The following is an 18,341-nucleotide window of genomic DNA, read 5'->3' as shown; positions in this document are numbered from 1 at the left end:
CAACTCAAGACTCTATAATTCTAGAAGCATCGAGAAAGAGCTATTAGAAGTGAGAACTGTGAGAGGAGAATAGCAGATTCAATAGTAGACAGTCGACTCAAAGTTGTGGAAAAAGTTAAATTTTGCTCAACATACTGATTAAAAATAATAATGGATGGGAGTGTGCAATATACCTTGAAAAAATTTCCATAAAAAAAAATCAAAATAAGTTTCATCACTTAAAAGGAAAATCTTAACTTATTTGGAATATTCACTTTAAGGAATATCTCATTCTCCCACAACATAAAATAAATGAGGATTTACTGTATACATTTATTGTATGACAGTAATAGTAGGTGAGCCACATTTTAATACATTGTTGTGTTTGAGAAATTATTTTTTAAATCTTTATATTGGAAATATGAAGAAATTCCCAACCCTCCATATGTACTTTGTACTAAATAAATTCATATTTATTTCATTCAAAGTAAAATAGCAATACATACCTTGGAGAAATTTCTTTGGCAGGTAAATCTGATACTTGGCTTTTGAGAAGTATGCCTATAAAGAAAAACTTTTTTTAAAAGAAATGGAAATTTCACCAACATTTTATTCTACTAAAACAAAATGAAAATAGCTGAAATTATACAGAACAGATTTTAAAAGCTGAAGATCCTAGAGAAGAATGTGCACTTTAATTGCACATAATTGGTATGGTAACTCGGACTTCTTGAAAGTTAGGTCCTACTGCACATACTTTGTCCTCCTCACTCCTTTTTCAACTACCTTTTATGTGTTGTCTTCAACACATAAATTTCTGGCATGTTCTATCAAAGTTTTGAGCAAAGGCCCAGAGATGAACTTTTGTATGTGGCTTCATCCCAAACTAGCCAAATCTGGAAAAGCTCAATACCAGGATACTGGAAAAGTGATGATTTTTTTTTCTGCTACAGCAGCTCATGAAGACAATTTATCTAGGTGTAGAAGGCCTGTGTGATCTGAAATGGTAAAGGGAGTAACCACAGTAATAAAACAACCCCAAAATATTTGTTTGTTCAGGAACCACAAAAATGAAAAACAATTATTTCTAAAATGACAAGCAAAAAAATGTCCCATTATGTTGGAATTTCCACAACCTTCATCTCTCTCAGGAGTGTTCCAATTTTTAAGGATCCTAAAACTTCTAAAAAATGCAAATATCAGGAATTTGTGCATCATTGCCTAAACTTATTTTCAGTGGCTCTACAAATTCATCAGTGTGGATATGCCAGGGCTCTCCACACTATATCATGGTAATTTTTCTACTATTCACATCTGTTTCTCCCCCCCCCCCTTTTTTTTGCAGGGCAATGGGGGTTAAGTGACTTGCCCAGGGTCACACAGCTAGTAAGTGTCAAGTGTCTGAGGTCACATTTGAACTCAGGTCCTCCTGAATCTAGGGCCAATGCTCTATCCACTGCGCCACCTAGCTGCCGCTTGATCCACTCATTCTTTAGGATAAGATTATTTAGTTTCCAATTAATTTTCAGTCTATCTTTCCATGGCTCTTTATTATATATAATTTTTATTGCATCATGAGCTGAGAAGGATACATTTACTATTTTTTTACTTCAGGTGAAGCATAATATATTCTGCTCCATCCTTTTACCTTTTCTCTGCTTCAAATGTATTTCTTATAAACAACATATTGTAGGATTCTGGTTTTTAATCCACTCTGCTATTTGCTTCTGTTTTATGGGAGAGTTCATCCCATTCTACTGTGGCATTTCTGATAAGATTTTCAGAATATTGGCATAATAATATCCTAATTTTCTCTCTTGTATTCTTTCCCTCTTAGATACTGGGAAATGGAAATTTGTAACACATAGGCAATTTTATATACACATGAAAATAAATAATATTAAAAAACCCTTTATTAGAAAAACTATAGTTAGAAATAAGATTGTAACAAGAACGTTCTGGGAGTACTTGTTACTGACAGACCACATAACTATGACTGTTAGCAAATGTATGAGGCCCCTAAATGCAAGGCAAGATCTACACTAATTACTGAAACGGTAGCATACCAACCACACCACATAATACTTATAATAGCAGAATATTGTCCTCAAAAGAACAAAGGATAATGGTCATAAAACAAAGACATAATGGTTGAAATAACTATAGAGTGAAGGTAAATTTTCTGACTGTGAACGATTTTTCAATCCCACATGAATAAACATTTTCCTTTTCAGCCATGGGACCTAGCTAGGCTAGATGACTTCAGGAGTCCCTTCCACCTCTAATTCTATGATCCTATGTAAAAATAATGTTAGGAAGGTTAAGGAGTTAACTGAGGCACGAGAAAACTGACAGAGACAACAAGCACATCTTTTTTAAGTCAGAGCAAGAAAAACAAACCTCAAAGTGAACACAGAAAAAATAGGTACAGTGCAGAGAAAATGGTCCAAAGTTGAGGGATAAGAGAGAGAAGGCAAAATTACTCAACTTTTATTTTACTCTGAAAGAGGAGGCTTGTCTTCAAATTTAAAAGGGCACAACAAATAACATAAAGATATTATAAAAGATATATTGTGAAATAGTAGCGAGTCAATGGTATTAATTCAAATAAGCACTAGCTGTTGGTGTTATTTTAAGAGGTTTTTATATGCATCAGAGTTTTTATCATTTGCCCTGTCAAGCCTAAAATTCTAGGATGGCATTAATAAAAAAATTACTAAAATAGCAAGAAGACAAAACTTGGTTCCAAAGGAGTGCACAGATATATCATCTTGCATAATTCTCTTTGTAAAGACTTACCATTTAAAAGTTTCTTCTCATGATTCTCTACAAAGAAATACAAAGGATAGATAAAATTTTTAAAGGATCCTATATTATATGGAAAGTGAGCAAATACCAAAATATAGGAGAATGGAAAAGGAGATTGGCTTTTGGAATGGATATGCTTTAAAACCAAATCTGAATCAAAACAAATTTATAAGAATTAAATTAAGTCAAGTAGCAAAATAAATTCATTTTACCTAATAATTAATTAAGCATTAAACACTAAATTTAATTAAACATTAAAACTTGGGCCTTCTTTCAAAATAGGCTTATAGGAGCAAAGCTTTAAAGAAAGGACTACAAAGGTCATCTAGTCTAATCCTCTCATTTACATATGGGAAAATTGAGTCTCAGAGACTTCAAGTGACTTGTCCAAGATCACAAAGACAGTAAGTAGCAAAACTGAGATTTGGATCTATGATATGCTCTGACTTCAAATACAGCAGTCTACCCATGGTACCACATATTCTTTGTTTCTCAAATAACCAAATCATCCACAAAAATTCAACACATCATATTTTTTTTTAAATGCTCCTAGTCACTAATGGAGAAAGGCAAATTAAAGTAATTTTGAGATTCCATCTCATGCCCATCACAGTAGCAAAGACAAAAAGAAAAATTATAAAATCTGGAATAGCTATGAAAAAAACAGAAACATTTGTGTGCTGCTAGTAGACCTATGAATGTATATAACCATTATGGAATGAAATCAGAAATTATACACAAAAAGTTATTAAAGAGTGCATGACCTTTGACCCAGCTACAGCACTGCAAAATCCAAAGAGATCAAAGACATGGGAAAATATGTGCTCGCTTTGGCAGCATACATAGGATTAGGTAAAGATCCTCTACAAAAATATTTATAAAAGCTTTCTTTATAATAAGAAAAAATTAGAAACTAAGATAATGTACCCTACAATTGAAATAATTAAGAAATGACTGAAAAGTTGTGGTGTATGAATGATGAAATAATATTGTGCTATAAGAAATAAGTAAATACATAATTTCAAAAAGGTCATGGAAAGATTTATATGAACTGATACAGAGCAAAGTAAACAGAATAACAATAATAACAATAGCTACTTATTTACATGGCATTTTAAGGTCTGCAAAGCTCTTTACATTGATTATTTCATTTGAACCTCAAAAGAGCCCTGTGAGGTAGATGCCATTATCTCCATTTTACAGAGGAGAAAAGTAAGGTGACTTGCTCAGATTCACATGGCTAGCTAAACAGGATTCAAACTCAGCTGTTCCTTACTTCAAGATCAGCATTCTCTCCACTATATCACCTAGCTACCTCTATTGGTCAATAGTTCTAATGCTAGGTAAAATATAATCCTAATTGCAAATAAAACGTTAGTACAATTCTATCCATGATTATTGCACTTTAAGTTAGCAAAGTATAAATTGGTGATTTACCACTGCCATCTACAGACTATAAATCATGACCTGAAAGCATTATATAAATGTGAACTATTATTATTGATTTAAGTTCAAGAGGACAGACTGACTCATTAATCAAACTATCATTTTAATTCAATAAATATTTATTAAATAACTGCTTTGCACAAAGTACTGTGCAAAATGCTTAATGAAATAGGCAGTTTAAATACGCCATGTTCCCTGCTCTCTTGGGATTTACAGTTTAGTGTGAGGTGGCAGGGAAAGAGGATAGCACATATACAAATAATAATGGTATTTAATAACACATCATATTAAGTACATAAGAAACAAGCAAAATGCTGTTAGGTATAAAAAGTGAAAAAATATTACTAACAGGGAAATTGGGCTCTATAGATAATAATACATGGAGGAGGGAGAGCTACAGCAAAAGGATTTCTAGGAAGAAAGAATCTAAGCCACAGAATGAAAGGCATATGATCCAGTATGGCTGGAGTGGAAATTACATAGAAGGGAGTAGTAAAAGGTCAGGATGGAAAGCAAGAAGAGTTCAAATTGTAAAGGATCTTGACTGTCAGGTAGAAGCCTTTACTAGGTACAAGGTACAAGGCACTGTGCTCTATAGACAGTATTGGGGGGGGAGGTCATAGGCTAATAGGGTCATGACTTATAGCTGGAAGAGCCATAGTGGAAAACTTAGTCAACTCACTCACTTTACAGATGGGGAAATGGAAGACCTGAAAAAGTTGGAGACTTGCTCAAGAACTCTTCATCAGTTAATGGATTTACAATCTCCAAATTGTTGATGTTTGCTTCAGTGAGGCAGATTACAACCTGTCTGTAACTGCCCATCTAGTGCAACTCTTAACCAATTTCTACCAATTTACCATTGGAAGTAAACAAAAAAACCAAAGACCTCCTGTCTTCTACTTGAGGGAGGGGGCAAGTGTTACACAAATATGTTAGGGGTGGGGACTGGATCTGTAATTTCATTAGTATAGAAATACCTGGATAAGGAAACTCCTTTTACCAATTTAGACTGGCACCTTCTACATAACTTAAGAGTGTCAGACTTGACTCTCTATAGAGACTTCACTAGATCATTATTGGGGAACTAATACTAGGGTAAGAATAATTATATCTAGAAAGGCTCGACAGTTCTTAGGAACTGAATGGATATTTGAGACAAGCGAGAAAAAAATAAAAAAGAACAGCAGTGTTCAAACATGAGAGACTAGGGGGAACAGTAAAGTCAGAAGGAAAATTAACTCCGGATGGGTGGGAGAGTGGATAAGCTTGGTCTTGGTCAGTTATGAACTTAAGGTTCCCATGATCAAGCTTAACTGTTAACAGCAATTCAGCAGAGAAAGCCAGATAAAACTTACTGTAAAAACAACTATCATTATAAATACTTTTAACATTAACAAAAACTCTTACAAGTTCAGACACAAAAAGTTAATATAAAAAAGAATTGCTCTAGGTATTTCAGGAAAAGCATCAAGACATTAGAAAAGACTAATATTGGGGCAGCTAGGTGGCACAGTGGATAGAGCACCGGCCCTGGAGTCAGGAGTACCTGAGTTCAAATCCGGCCTCAGACACTTAACACTTACTAGCTGTGTGACCCTGGGCAAGTCACTTAACCCCAATTGCCTCACTAAAAAAAAAAAAAAAGACTAATATTAAGCTTGATAAAGAAATATTATTTATCAACCTCTGGATAAAAATTCACTCATTCCACTTGGTTATGTGATTACTGCTATATCAATTTGGTTCGTCTGTCTTTGCTGCTGAAGTTGTAAATATTTGCTTTTATTTAACAGTAAACAACAACTATAGAACAGCACTAGCAGATTAAATCTACTTTCAGTATATAATACAGCCAGTATGTCTGTAGATCATATTTCTCATGAAAAGTAATTTGGTCCTTTCTAAAAAGATTACATAAAGTGGAAAAATATTCTATGAAATTTGTTTTGGGGAAAAAAATCATATTATGTGATAATTATTTCTTATTTTTAGCTGAAGTGGATATGGAGTATGTAACAACAACAATATTTAGAACATAGTAAGAGAGAAAACTTGTAATTCCCACAGAAATCAGGTTTCACTTCCACTCAAGCCTCTACTTCAGAAAAGGGTACAGAACCAGAAAAGTCTATAAACAAGACATTATCTTAAGTTAGGCAGCCTCCCTCCTGAGAATGCATTTTGGTAGTAGCAGAAAGGAAGATAGTATAAATGTAGAAGAATCACATAGAAATCTAAGAGAAGAATCCATATGGAACTTTGAGTTCTAAATAGACCTCAAAGAACTGTAATATGTGTGTATGTGTATGTATATATAAATATATATACACACACAAACGTATATGTCAGACATATTTAAAATCCTTAATTACTCCAAATCTCAAGCACTGTGTTTTTAACCTACTATTATGATATTTAAAATGATCTGAAGTCCTAAAAGTTGTTATTATTATTATTGTTGTTGTTGTTATTATTATTGTTTTTTAAATACCTACAAGTATAAGTCAGAATTATATATCACAACACCAAACACCACTGGCAGTTACAAAAAACTTAATCTTATTCTAATACTATCAGATTTTTTTCCCATTAATCTAAAATGTTATTACATATAACTAAATTGTACACTTACTTGAGGAATCCCTATTCCTAAGTATACAATATAATTTTCAAAAAATTATATAATCAGGTGCTGTGTACTGAACTCAATATTCCATATTTGATACATCTGAATTGGTCCTTCATTAATATCAATGCATAATACTGGGTAATGATAAAACAGGATGATTCCTCATCTCCAGAAATAAATAAAAATACCCTTTTAAGATCTTGGAACTGAGAGTGAGAGGGGCACTGTTTCACATACACACACACACACACACACCATTATTACTTTGTTTGGTTTGGGTTTGGGTTTTTTTCAGGGCAATGAGGGTTAACTGACTTGCCCAGGGTCACACAGCTAGTAAGTGTCAAGTGTCTGAGGCTGGATTTGAACTCAGGTCCCCCTGAATCCAGAGCCAGTGCCTTACCCACTGCACCACCTAGTTGCCCCCCTTTTTTTAATTGTATTTTTTATTTTTTTATACTTTTTTGGTTGTTTTTTGTTTTGTTTTTGTTATCCCCCCACTATTATTGATATTTCTCGTATCAGTATTTCCCCATACTGTTCCCCAAAATAAAAATTTTTAAGAAGTTGAGGGAACAAGTTGTCTAAGATATCTTAGATTGGATTGAAGAATATGGGATAAGCATGTGAAATCAGAAACATGTGGTAGATTCTTATAAGAATTGATCTTATAAGTACAGAGAAAACAAGCAAAACTATAGTCTGGAAAAAAACCTAAGGTATACAAAGGTTAATTACATTAACAAAACTACCTTTTCACACAATCACAAAATATCAAAGTTGGAAAATAAATTTTTCTAGTTCTATTCATCAAGACAGATTATAGAACATACTTTATATAAGTATTTAGAATCAAGACTTATATTTGAGCAAAGAACTGAATGAAGTAAATGCAAATAACCACTATGAGGAATAAAAGATAAGAAAAACCAATGACCTACCTACCTCTACTCCATAAAAGAACCAAGGCCAAGGGCTTTTTATAACTCATTTTAAAATCATTCTATCTGTACTTTCAAGTCTCATTTGGAGAAGAAAAACTGCCATAGGAATAAACATTCCTTTCTCTGTGCTTATAACCAAATGGAATGAAAGTTTAAGGGAGGTGGGGGAACCATGCCACCTCTTTCACTTCAGTTTTTCCCACCCTTGTCCTGACACATGGTGAGAAAGAGAAACAAATGGTTTTGTGTATAGAGTTGCTGGAAAGGAAATGTTCAAAAGTTTTCTGTCAATGCACCAAATAGAAAAAGAAGGAAACGTTGTTTCTTTTGTTAACATTTTTATTTAAAGTTTTGAGTTTCAAATTCTATTCCTCCCTTCCCTTCCCTCCCCCCTCCCTGAGGTGGTAAACAATCAGATATAGGTTATACAGTACAATTACGTGAAATATTTCCATATTAGCCATTCTGTTTAAGAAGACTCGAATAAAAGAAAGAAATGAAAGAAAGTAAAAAATAGCATGCTTCAATCTGTGTTCAATCATCATCAGTTATTTCTCTGAAGGCAGATAGTATGCTTCATCATTAATCCTTTGGCATTGTCTTGAATCACTGTGCTGCTGAAAATAGCTAAGTCATTCACAGTTCTTCATCAAAAAGTATTGCTGCCAATGTGTACAACGTTCTCCTAGTTCTGCTCACTTCACTATACATCAGGTTCATATGAGCCTTTCCAGGCCTTTGTGAAATCATCCTGCTTGTCATTTCTCATAGCACAATAATATTCTATTACAAGCATATGCCATAGCTTGTTTAGCCATTCCCCAACTGATGGGCATCCCTCTGATTTCCAATTCTTAACAATCACAAAAAGAGTTGCTATAAATATTTTTGTACAATAGGTCTTTTTCTCTTTTTTGGGATGTCTTTGGGATATAAACCTAGCAGTGATATTGCTGGATCAAAGGGTATGCACAGTTTTATAGCCCTTCGGGCATAGCTGAAGAAAACTTTTTGATTTAAGTTCGAAATAGATACTTTAAAATGACAAGAAACATAAAGGCAATTATAACAACACAATACTGCTTTTGCTCTGATTCTATGGTTTCATAATTAATAGAATAGTGAGTTTTAGAATTACTACATTTGTGTCTCATTTAAACTCGGTTTCTTCCAGCAGTTAGCACAATGCTCTTCAAACAGTAGGTGCTTTTGGATGTGAATATGAAAAGGAAATACTAAAAGTAATGCAGTCACTACAAAAGCACAATGGATCTTACTTCTATATACTCACATCACAAATCTCAACAATGTGCTTTCTTTCTGGAAGAGGTCAAAATATAAAAATACAAAGAGCTTAAGAGAAACATTCAAGAATTTTCTACCCAATGTTAGTTTTGGTTTTTTGTTTTTTTTGCAGGGCAATGGGGGTTAAGTGACTTGCCCAGGGTCACACAGCTAGTAGGTGTCAAGTATCTGAGGCCAGATTTGAACTCAGGTCCTCCTGAATCCAGGACTGGTGCTTTATCCACTGTACCACCTAGCCGCCCCTACCCAATGTTAGTAAAAATTTTTAAAACTCATAACTGTTACTTGGGTAGTAAAAGTGAAAGCAAAATCAAGATTTTCCATGTGGCATTTCAATTAAACCAAAGTATGTCTAATACAACATACCTTTAACAACAGCAACAGGCTTGACAGCCATTCGGCCAACAAGGCATTCTTTCAGCATCGATTCATAATTGACCCATCGATGTACCTGAAAAGGGAGAGAATCAGTACAAATAAAACATACTTAGAAGAATTCTTGTTTTAAATAGGAACACCATCTAACGTATCCAAACAACCAAGAATTTCTACCAAATAATTTAAATGCTGATTCTATCAAAGAGAATGAATGGGGGGAAAGGGATAGGGAGAGGAAAAAAAAAAAGATTTTCACTTGAAAATAGTCTTTTCCAGGATAGCACTGTTTTTGAAATATTTTACGCATAATGAAAATTTCAAAACAGCCAAAGTGTTTTAGCTTTTTTAATTGTAGATTTTTTAAAATAAAAAATCAAGTCCAACTACTTTACAAGTCTCCATAAATGAATCCTTATAATGTAGAAAGGGAAATAAGTTTAATATGGATATGGATTTCATCAACAAAGTAGGAAATTTTTTTTAAAAAACTATTTCCTAGGATTAAAGTAAAGCTTTTTAATAGAACTGATTTATCAATTAAAGACTTGCTACTAAAGAAAGATGAAATGAAGATTTATGAAAATTTATAATATCTTTTCCCTAGTTTTCTCAAGGACTATTCTCCATAAAAATTCTAATCAGCAAATGTATATCTGACATTCATTTATTTGCTTTAAATATCATGATGATAAAACTGGGCATAATCTTTGGCATAGTAATATTAAAAGTTCATAATTATAAGCTGAAAAATTAGGGGTTCAAGAGCATTACTTCATAAAACAATGAAGGTGCTGATAAAGGTACTAAAGTAGCATTAAAATAAGAATTTAAAAAGGAGCAGATTTGTACAACCCTTGGAGATCTGCAGCAAAGATAACAACAAAGCAGTTACATCTTTATGCACCACTTAAATAAATGACCCTGTATTACAACAGTTAATTTACTAGGATCTCAAAATTCTCTGTTCCAGACTGCCTAATCAGCATATTAAGGTGATCTCTCAAGTGAGATTTGTTTTTACCTTTGCTTTTTTGTTTGTTTTCCTGTGGCCTGGCCTCTGGAGCTCTTAAAGATGGTTGCATAGCAACCTATCTTTTGACAACTAACAGCACAAACTGAAAATCATTAAGTCCAAAAGAGTTGCTTATAGCATTCCCACTACCCTAAATCTCTGAAGTGCTTTAAAGATGTAAATAAAGAATTTCATACAGGTATAAAAACATAGGTAATTATTTACTCCTATGGTAAAAGAAAGTGATGAATAATTTAAATTTCAAAAGCCCTGTTAGTCAAGTAGAATGCCATAGTCTGCCAAATGAAGAAGTGATTTGAACTGCTAAAGATGGTAACTGTAAAGCAGTCTCAGTGGTTTCTGCAAAACAACAGCTTCCTCTATCTAGTAGGGTTCAAAGAAATGAGTATCTTATAATGTTAAGGTATAAGGTTCTTTTGTCGTGCTGAGGCATTTTGGGATCATTTAGCAGCATTCTTCCTGTAGAGGGTATGAGCTGCATGTCTTGAAAGTACAGAGAAAGAGGCTCAAAGACAGATATAAGGAAAAAAGTCAGCCATACATACAAAGCCTTCAAGTCCTTAGCAATGCTTCCCAAAGCCTCCTACTTGGTTTGCATCCCTAGCTATCAACAAGTCAAATGCCACCTGGAAACATTCCTAATAAGCCCCTAAGAGTTTCTCTCAAGAGAATGGTATCAAGATTAATGTGCAGCTGTGGTTTCTCTCCAGTCCTAGAAGGATATTAATAATTCCCAGTCCCAGAATTTGTTGGAGATCAAAAGGGGTCCTGCCAGCCAGTCAAGGAACAACATCCTCTAGCTATAATGAAATTTCTAAATGAAAAATAGTCTCCGTTATCTAAATATATGATAAGCTAAAAAACAAAAAAGGGTAAAACCAGAAAATTCTACACCCACAAGTAATTATAAAGATTTCTCTCTCTAAATTTAGACATTTTTCTATAAAAATGGCCAAAGTCAGCAAGATGTCACTAAAGATTAACCATTACCAAAACAGTAATTAGGTATAATTTAATTAAATACAAGCCAGGTTATATTTGGTTGACTGGCCCCAAAGGGACAAGCAAAAAATAAATGCTAATTATAATAGCAAAAGAAAAAAAATGGAGGAAAAATAGATAAACCAAACACAAACAAAAAACAAACTGAGTAAAAAGCCTTTAAAAAATTAACTCAGCTATGTCTATTGATAACAAGAAAGCACTGTAACAAAGATAAATCACTACTATCACAAGACTGTGTACATAGCAAAGTAAATGTAAGAAAACAGCTTTCCATAAGAAATAGATTTTCCTCCAAGAAGTGGACCACAGGATTTGATGCTAGAAGGGATCATAGGAAATCATTAAGTTTCAAAAAGCCATTTCATCATACTGACTAACCTCAAGACCTAAAAATAGTCTGATTTATTTTTCAATGCATACATCTCCCCCAAGGTTTTTCTCAGCTCTTTATGTGAACTGGTAGAAATAGTTCATGAAAGAGTATTTTAATTATTTTTTGAGTATGCAGACAGCATTCCATTTCTCTCAAAAATACTTTTACATTTTCTACTAGGCATCCAGTCTCACTGACTCCAAATTTAAGAGTCCTCTTCAAGCATAATATTCAGTTACTTTTAGGATCTTACCTGATCAAAAAGGTCTGTACCATCTGAGCCTGCTGCTCGCATGAGTTCATCCTCCCCACCTGGGTGATATTCCATATATGGACTAACATTATAAACAAGTCCTACATTAACACAAAAAGAAATAATGTCATAAATCAACTGCTTTAAAAGTTAATAGGGTACTTTGAAAAGCTCATTTTAAAAATCACAAATTTATAATCTTGATAACTTCAAGAAGGTATTTGGTGAAAAATGCCTACTTTAAATTTTCTAATAAATGTACTGACTCCAACATTTGAAAGAGAAAGGAACAAATAATACAATATAATACTATTTACTCTTCACCTTCTGCCATCTGGACTAAAGGGTTAGTAAAAAGGATTAGACTTTCCCCCTTAAGTGTATGACAGCACTACAGATAACAAAGTTCTGTCCTAAGTATTCTCTCTTCAGTCAGTGACTTCCAACAACTTCTATGATTTTAATTGTCACCTATATGTAGATGTTTATCTATAGGTCCAGTCCCAGTATCTCCCCTAAAATGTAGCATCATATCACCAATTTCCAATTGGACATTTCAAATTGGACATAAACTCAACACGGCCCAAACTGAACTCACTAGCCTTCTCTCCAAAATCCTTTCCTCTTCCAAACTACCCTTTTTCTGTCAAAGACACCAACCACCAACCTCACAGACTCCCTCTGTAACCCTGGCACCATCCTTGACTTCTCACTCTCCCTACTCCATATAACCAATCAGTTGTCAAATCTAAAAGCTTCTACCTCTACATGTCTTGAATCCTATCTCTGCTCTCTATTCACACACCTTACTTCAGGTCCTCATAATCTCTTGCCTGGATTACCACATTATCTTCCTAATTGGTTTTCCCGTCTCAGGTCTTTATATTAATTCTCTTTATTTTATTCTGTATATACGTATTTATATTTGTTTTCTTCTCCATCAGAAGTAAGCTCCATATGAGAAGTGATTGCTTGACTCTTTGGACGTGTATTCCCAGGGTCTAACATGATGCCTAGCACAAAACATCTAATTCATTTTTTAATTAATAAATTTAGTTAATTTAACTAAGTGATTGATTTGTTTGGCCTCACAAGGTATACCAACAGTTCAGGGAAAAATAAATTAGTTATTTACCAAAATGACAGAGAACCTCAGCTCTCAGAGAGGAACAAAGTTCTTGAGCACATCAGCAATACTGAACAAGAGGCCTCAGAGTCTAAAACCACTATCCTATAATTCTACCTTACATCACTACCTCTTATTTTCAGGGAAAATTTCTCTGAATTTAATTATCTATATTCATATTGTTTCTCCTCAATGAAGTGTGGGCTCCTTGAGGACAGGTACTAACTGGATATCTACTGCTTGGTATCAGCACTTAATGAATATTAGTTGAATGTGTGTGGGGGTTGGGTAGAATGCTCATGTAATCAGGTAACTGTAACAAGCAAACTAGGCCCTGGAGCAGCGGTTAAAAAAAAAATGCATCTCTCCTTTGTGTTGAGAAGTAAGAAGGAATTCTGGGTGCCCTATGCCTGGCCTTATTTGCTAATTCTAACCCATGTTGCTCATGTATACCGTTGCATACATTGCCAAATGTGATTGCTATACCGGTTGATTTTGTTAAACCATTTTACTTGGTATAAGGGAAGGCTCCGTGGTGTAGTGCAAACGAGGCATTAGAAACACTTTTTCTTTCTTTCTTTTGTGTGGGGCAATGAGGGTTAAGTGACTTGCCCTGGGGTTACACAGCTAGTAAGTGTTAAGTGTCTAAGGCTAGATTTGAACTCAGGTCCTCCTGAATCCTGAGCCGGTGCTTTATCCACTGTGCCACCTAGCTGCCCCAAAACACTTTTTTTTTGTTTGTTTTTTTTGTGGGGGCAATGGGGGTTAAGTGACTTGCCCAGGGTCACACAGCTAGTAAGTGTCAAGTGTCTGAGGCCGGATTTGAACTCAGGTACTCCTGACTCCAGGGCCGGTGCTTTATCCACTGCGCCACCTAGCCGCCCGCCCAAAACACTTTTTTAAAAAGAAAAAATGTATGTTTAAACATGACTCTAATTTGTTCAAATAATTAGTCATATTCTAAAAGAATTCCTTAATAAAACTCGAATAGAGGTGAACATAACTAATCAAAAGCTATGATAGAGAATGTACTCCTAGTAGATGGTAACAAACTGGAAAGGCCTCAAATTAAAGTACAAGCCTAGTGCTGGTCCATATATCTTCTGCCTACCTAAGCACAGCACTTGTCAACTAAGTCATAGACTGTGTCTTCTTCAGTAGAGAAAATACGAAAATCATAGATCCTCAAAGTACTGATTTTTTTTTTTAATTGAACCTGTGACACTAGGAGTTTAATGAGCTCTGAGCAAAGTATTCTCTCCTCTAAAGCAGATTGGCACCTGCTTTGCAACTTAAAGTTTTAGGTGTATTTCCTATAGATAGCACATTGTTGAGTTCTGTTCACTTATCCATTTTTACAAATCTGTTTTAAAAAGTAAATTCAATCCATTTATGTTTCAAGTTATAACTGTTCATTTTTATTTTTTTCCCCTTCATGTGAAATGCTATTTTTTCAATGTTACATGAGATTTTGTTCTTTCTTTCAGAAAGGAAAAAAAAAAGCTAAAATGGTCATTTATGACATCACAGTCAAACCTTAATAAAATAAGCAAAATAGCAAAAAATCAGAAGTGATGACTCAGTGTTTATAAGCTATTGCTATTATAAAAGGCTATTGCTTCTGAAGTCCCACTCTGTGTGAGTCACTAAGAAAATGAAGGATTAGGAATTAAAGGGACATTGCAAGGGAAGGGTAGAGAAGGAATAAATTATTTCTTTAAATTTGACCAATAGAATAAGTGAAGAGACTGAGGTGAGGGCATAAGTCTAAAATAACATTCTTATCTACACCACACAGGAAGATGTAAAAAAAAGATTATATCAGTAAAAATATAATCTTAGGATTTCTGTTTAGTATGAGAGGAGGGAAAGGTTTAGATCCCCATGAATACAAGGAAATTAAAATTAGACCATTACTGTCAAACAAGTTGTATCATACCTTGCTGATAATAGGGTATGATGAAGAGAATACAAAAATTAATTATTATAATTTTTAAACATAAATGGACTAAAATCATTTATAAAAAAGAAGAAAGAACCACAACAATATGCTATCTACAGGAAGCACATCTAAAGGATAACAATTCATACAGCTTAAAATGAGGGGCTGTTTCCAAAATAGGACCTATAGTCACAATTTCAGGTAAGACCATGGTAAAAAAGAGATACCTTCAAAACACACACAAAAAGGGAACCTACCTTATTTGTTAAAAAACTACAGATATGGAAATAATATCATGATTGTATGTATGCAACAAATGACATCGTGATTTCTTAGAAATACTAACTGGAATGCAATAAAATAAAATAACCCAAACTACGACCAATAAATGGTGATGGTGGTGACGATGACTATGAAGGTGATAGCATTTATACAGGGCTTTATGGTTGCAAAGTGTTTTACAAATATTATTTCAACTGATCTTTACAAAAATCCTACGGGATAAGTGCTATAATTGTTACACACATTTCGTAGATGAGGAAACGAAGACTGTAGGAGAGGTAACATGCTTCCTTTGGAACTTCACAAATATACAATATACAAATACAAATAAACAAGAAGCAAATTTCAGACAAAAATAAAATGTTGAAAAATATTGGATTTGATAGGCCTGTGGAGGCTAGTGAATGAACATCTGAGAGGCCACACTTATTTGGGAGATCCGTGGGATATTTACAATGATAGGCATTTTAAAAAACCATAAAAATAAAAAGGCATAAGTCCTACATGTAATTCATCACAGGCTAAAATTTGACTTTTAAAAAGCAACTCAATAAAGGAAATGAGATAAAAAAGACAAAGATCTAAATCGAGATTAAATAACATATCCTTAATATGACCAGTTTGGAAACTAACTTAAAATAACAATAAAAATTATATTGAAGAGAGTCACAGAGACAGAACACAGCAAAAATTCACAGTTGAAACTACAGTAGTCCTTAAAGGCAAATTTCTGTTACTTAGCATTAATATTAACAGAGGTCAAAATAGAGAGTATTAATAAACTAAGCAGCCAAATTTTAAAAGTAGAGAAGTAAATTAATAATGCCAAGCAAGCTCAAAAGAGGCTTATTAAAAAGTCAACTGAATTAAAAAGAAAACCAAGGCTGATGCATTAGCTAATTTGATATCTGTTTGTTTTCAGAGCGGAGACAACAAAGTTACCAATATAAAAAATTTTTTAAAAGTGAATTCAAAATGAAGAGAAAAATAGAGATTGTTGTTGTTGTTTTTTAAATACTATACCCAATTACATAAGGACCTAAAAACCAATGTGAAAATTCAGGAAAAAAGATAAATCTACAAAAAGACCACTTCAATAAATCACAAGAGCTACTATCCATCTATTAGCTGTCACTCTCACTACAAGTCCTTTCCACTTCCTTTTCCAGTAAGACATCTCTTAGGCCATACTTTTAAAAAACTGTTTTGTTATTCTGGACTTGACAAAAACAGACAAACAAGAATACTTCCACACAAAAGTACAACAACAACAAAGAACTGTTTATGAAACTGCAAATATAGCTCATTTGTATATATAACTTATTTTTTAAAGTGTATATACTCAATTCAACATGTTAGTTCCAAAGCTGTCTCCCTTGTCTGTTGCCCTCTGAACTCCCTTTGAATTTCTTCTTGTGCATTTTCTTCAAATGCTTCATCGATACCCTTTTCTCCTTTTTTTGAGTACATCACTATCACAAGCTTCTTCTCGGGGCAGCTAGATGGTGCAGTGGATAGAGCACTGGCCCTGGAGTCAGGAGTACCTGAGTTCAAATCCGGCCTCAGACACTTAACACTTACTAGCTGTGTGACCCTGGGCAAGTCACTTAACCCCAATTGCCTCACTAAAAAAAAAAAAAAAAAAAACAAGCTTCTTCTCTCCTCTCCCCTCTCTGCCTGTCACACACACACACACACACACACACACACACACACACGCACGCACATACCCTTCCCACGTAACAAGCTAACATAATCAAATTAAACCAATTCATACATTGATCATGTCTGAAAATCTGTTTATTTTGCACCTCTAGTTCTCCATCTCCTACTTAAAGGGATTAAGAGGCATGCTTTGTCATTAATCCTCTGGAGTCATCACTGGTTAAAGTTAAGTCTTTCAAGGTGTTTTTTTTTCCCCCTTACATTGTAGAAGTCATTTTATAAATCCTCTTCCTGGCTCTGCTTACTTCACCCCTTCATTAGTTCATAAAAGTCTTCCCAAGTTTCTCTGAATTAATCTCTTCTGTCATTTCTAACACTCTAGTGCATTCACAGACCAAAATGTGTTCAGCCATTATCCAACTGATGGGTACCCCCTAGTTACCAGTTCTTTGAAAAAATAAAAAGTACTACTATAAATATTTTCCTACATATGGGTCCTTCCTCTCTCTGCCTTTGATTTCTTTAAGGTATGTATGTGTCTAGCTGTGGCATCACTGAGTTCAAGGTTGTACAAAGTTTCATGACTTGGATTTAGACTGGATACTAGCTTTTTTTTTTTTTAAGTAACTTTTTTGGGGGGGGCTGGGGCAGTAAGGGTTAAGTGATTTGCCCAGGATCACACAGCTAGTAAGTGCCAAGTGTCTGAGGCCAGATTTGAACTCAGGTTCTCCTGAATCCAGGGCCGGTGCTTCATCTGTGGCACTACCTAGCTGCCCGGGATACTTTCTTTTTTGCACAATTTCACGTGCATAATTTGTCACTAGTAATATGTCATGCATCTCTCCATTGCCTTTATGGTTAGCCACAATTTTAGTTCTCAGAGCTGCCTCTTAGAATCCCTGGTTTCCTTAAAAGCTCAACTCACAAAAGCCTTTCCCAAGTCCCATCTCAGCTGCTAATTCTCTCCCTACTCATTTCCTTGTATTTATTCTGTAATTCTGCATTTCCTTTTCACTGTACATGCTATTCCCCATAATAGATGTAAGCTCCATTAAGGTAAGGGCTGTTTTCTGGTATCCCCAGAGTCTAAATAAGTGCCCGGTACATAGTATTTGCGTGATAAACATTTGCAGGTTAACTGCTATAAAAAATTAATTATTAATAACTAAC

At 34.3% G+C, this 18,341-nt stretch overlaps 1 protein-coding gene across 4 annotated transcripts in view; it reads right to left on the bottom strand.

Annotated features, from left to right (window-relative positions):
• LOC122752998 (cytochrome b5 reductase 4) overlaps positions 1-18,341 on the bottom strand; it is a 102,108-nt gene that overhangs the window by 67,630 nt on the left and 16,137 nt on the right. For 3 of the 4 annotated variants that reach the window (XR_006356235.1, XM_044000062.1, XM_044000060.1), the window contains exons 3-6: positions 12,157-12,257; positions 9,481-9,565; positions 2,779-2,805; positions 486-540 (exon numbers count right to left, since the gene is read on the bottom strand). Coding sequence is in view for 3 of the 4 variants with exons in the window: in XM_044000062.1 (XP_043855997.1) it covers positions 486-540; positions 2,779-2,805; positions 9,481-9,565; positions 12,157-12,257 (268 nt within the window). In the remaining variant the exon portion in view is untranslated. The remainder of the gene's footprint in view (positions 1-485; positions 541-2,778; positions 2,806-9,480; positions 9,566-12,156; positions 12,258-18,341) is intronic. The other variant, XM_044000061.1, reaches the window with a different exon arrangement.

The sequence above is a fragment of the Dromiciops gliroides genome, chromosome 4 (genome assembly GCF_019393635.1).
Source record: "Dromiciops gliroides isolate mDroGli1 chromosome 4, mDroGli1.pri, whole genome shotgun sequence".
Taxonomy (NCBI): Eukaryota; Metazoa; Chordata; class Mammalia; order Microbiotheria; family Microbiotheriidae; genus Dromiciops; species Dromiciops gliroides.
Note: the sequence above shows the minus strand (reverse complement) of the source record. Positions and strands in the feature narration are given on the sequence as shown.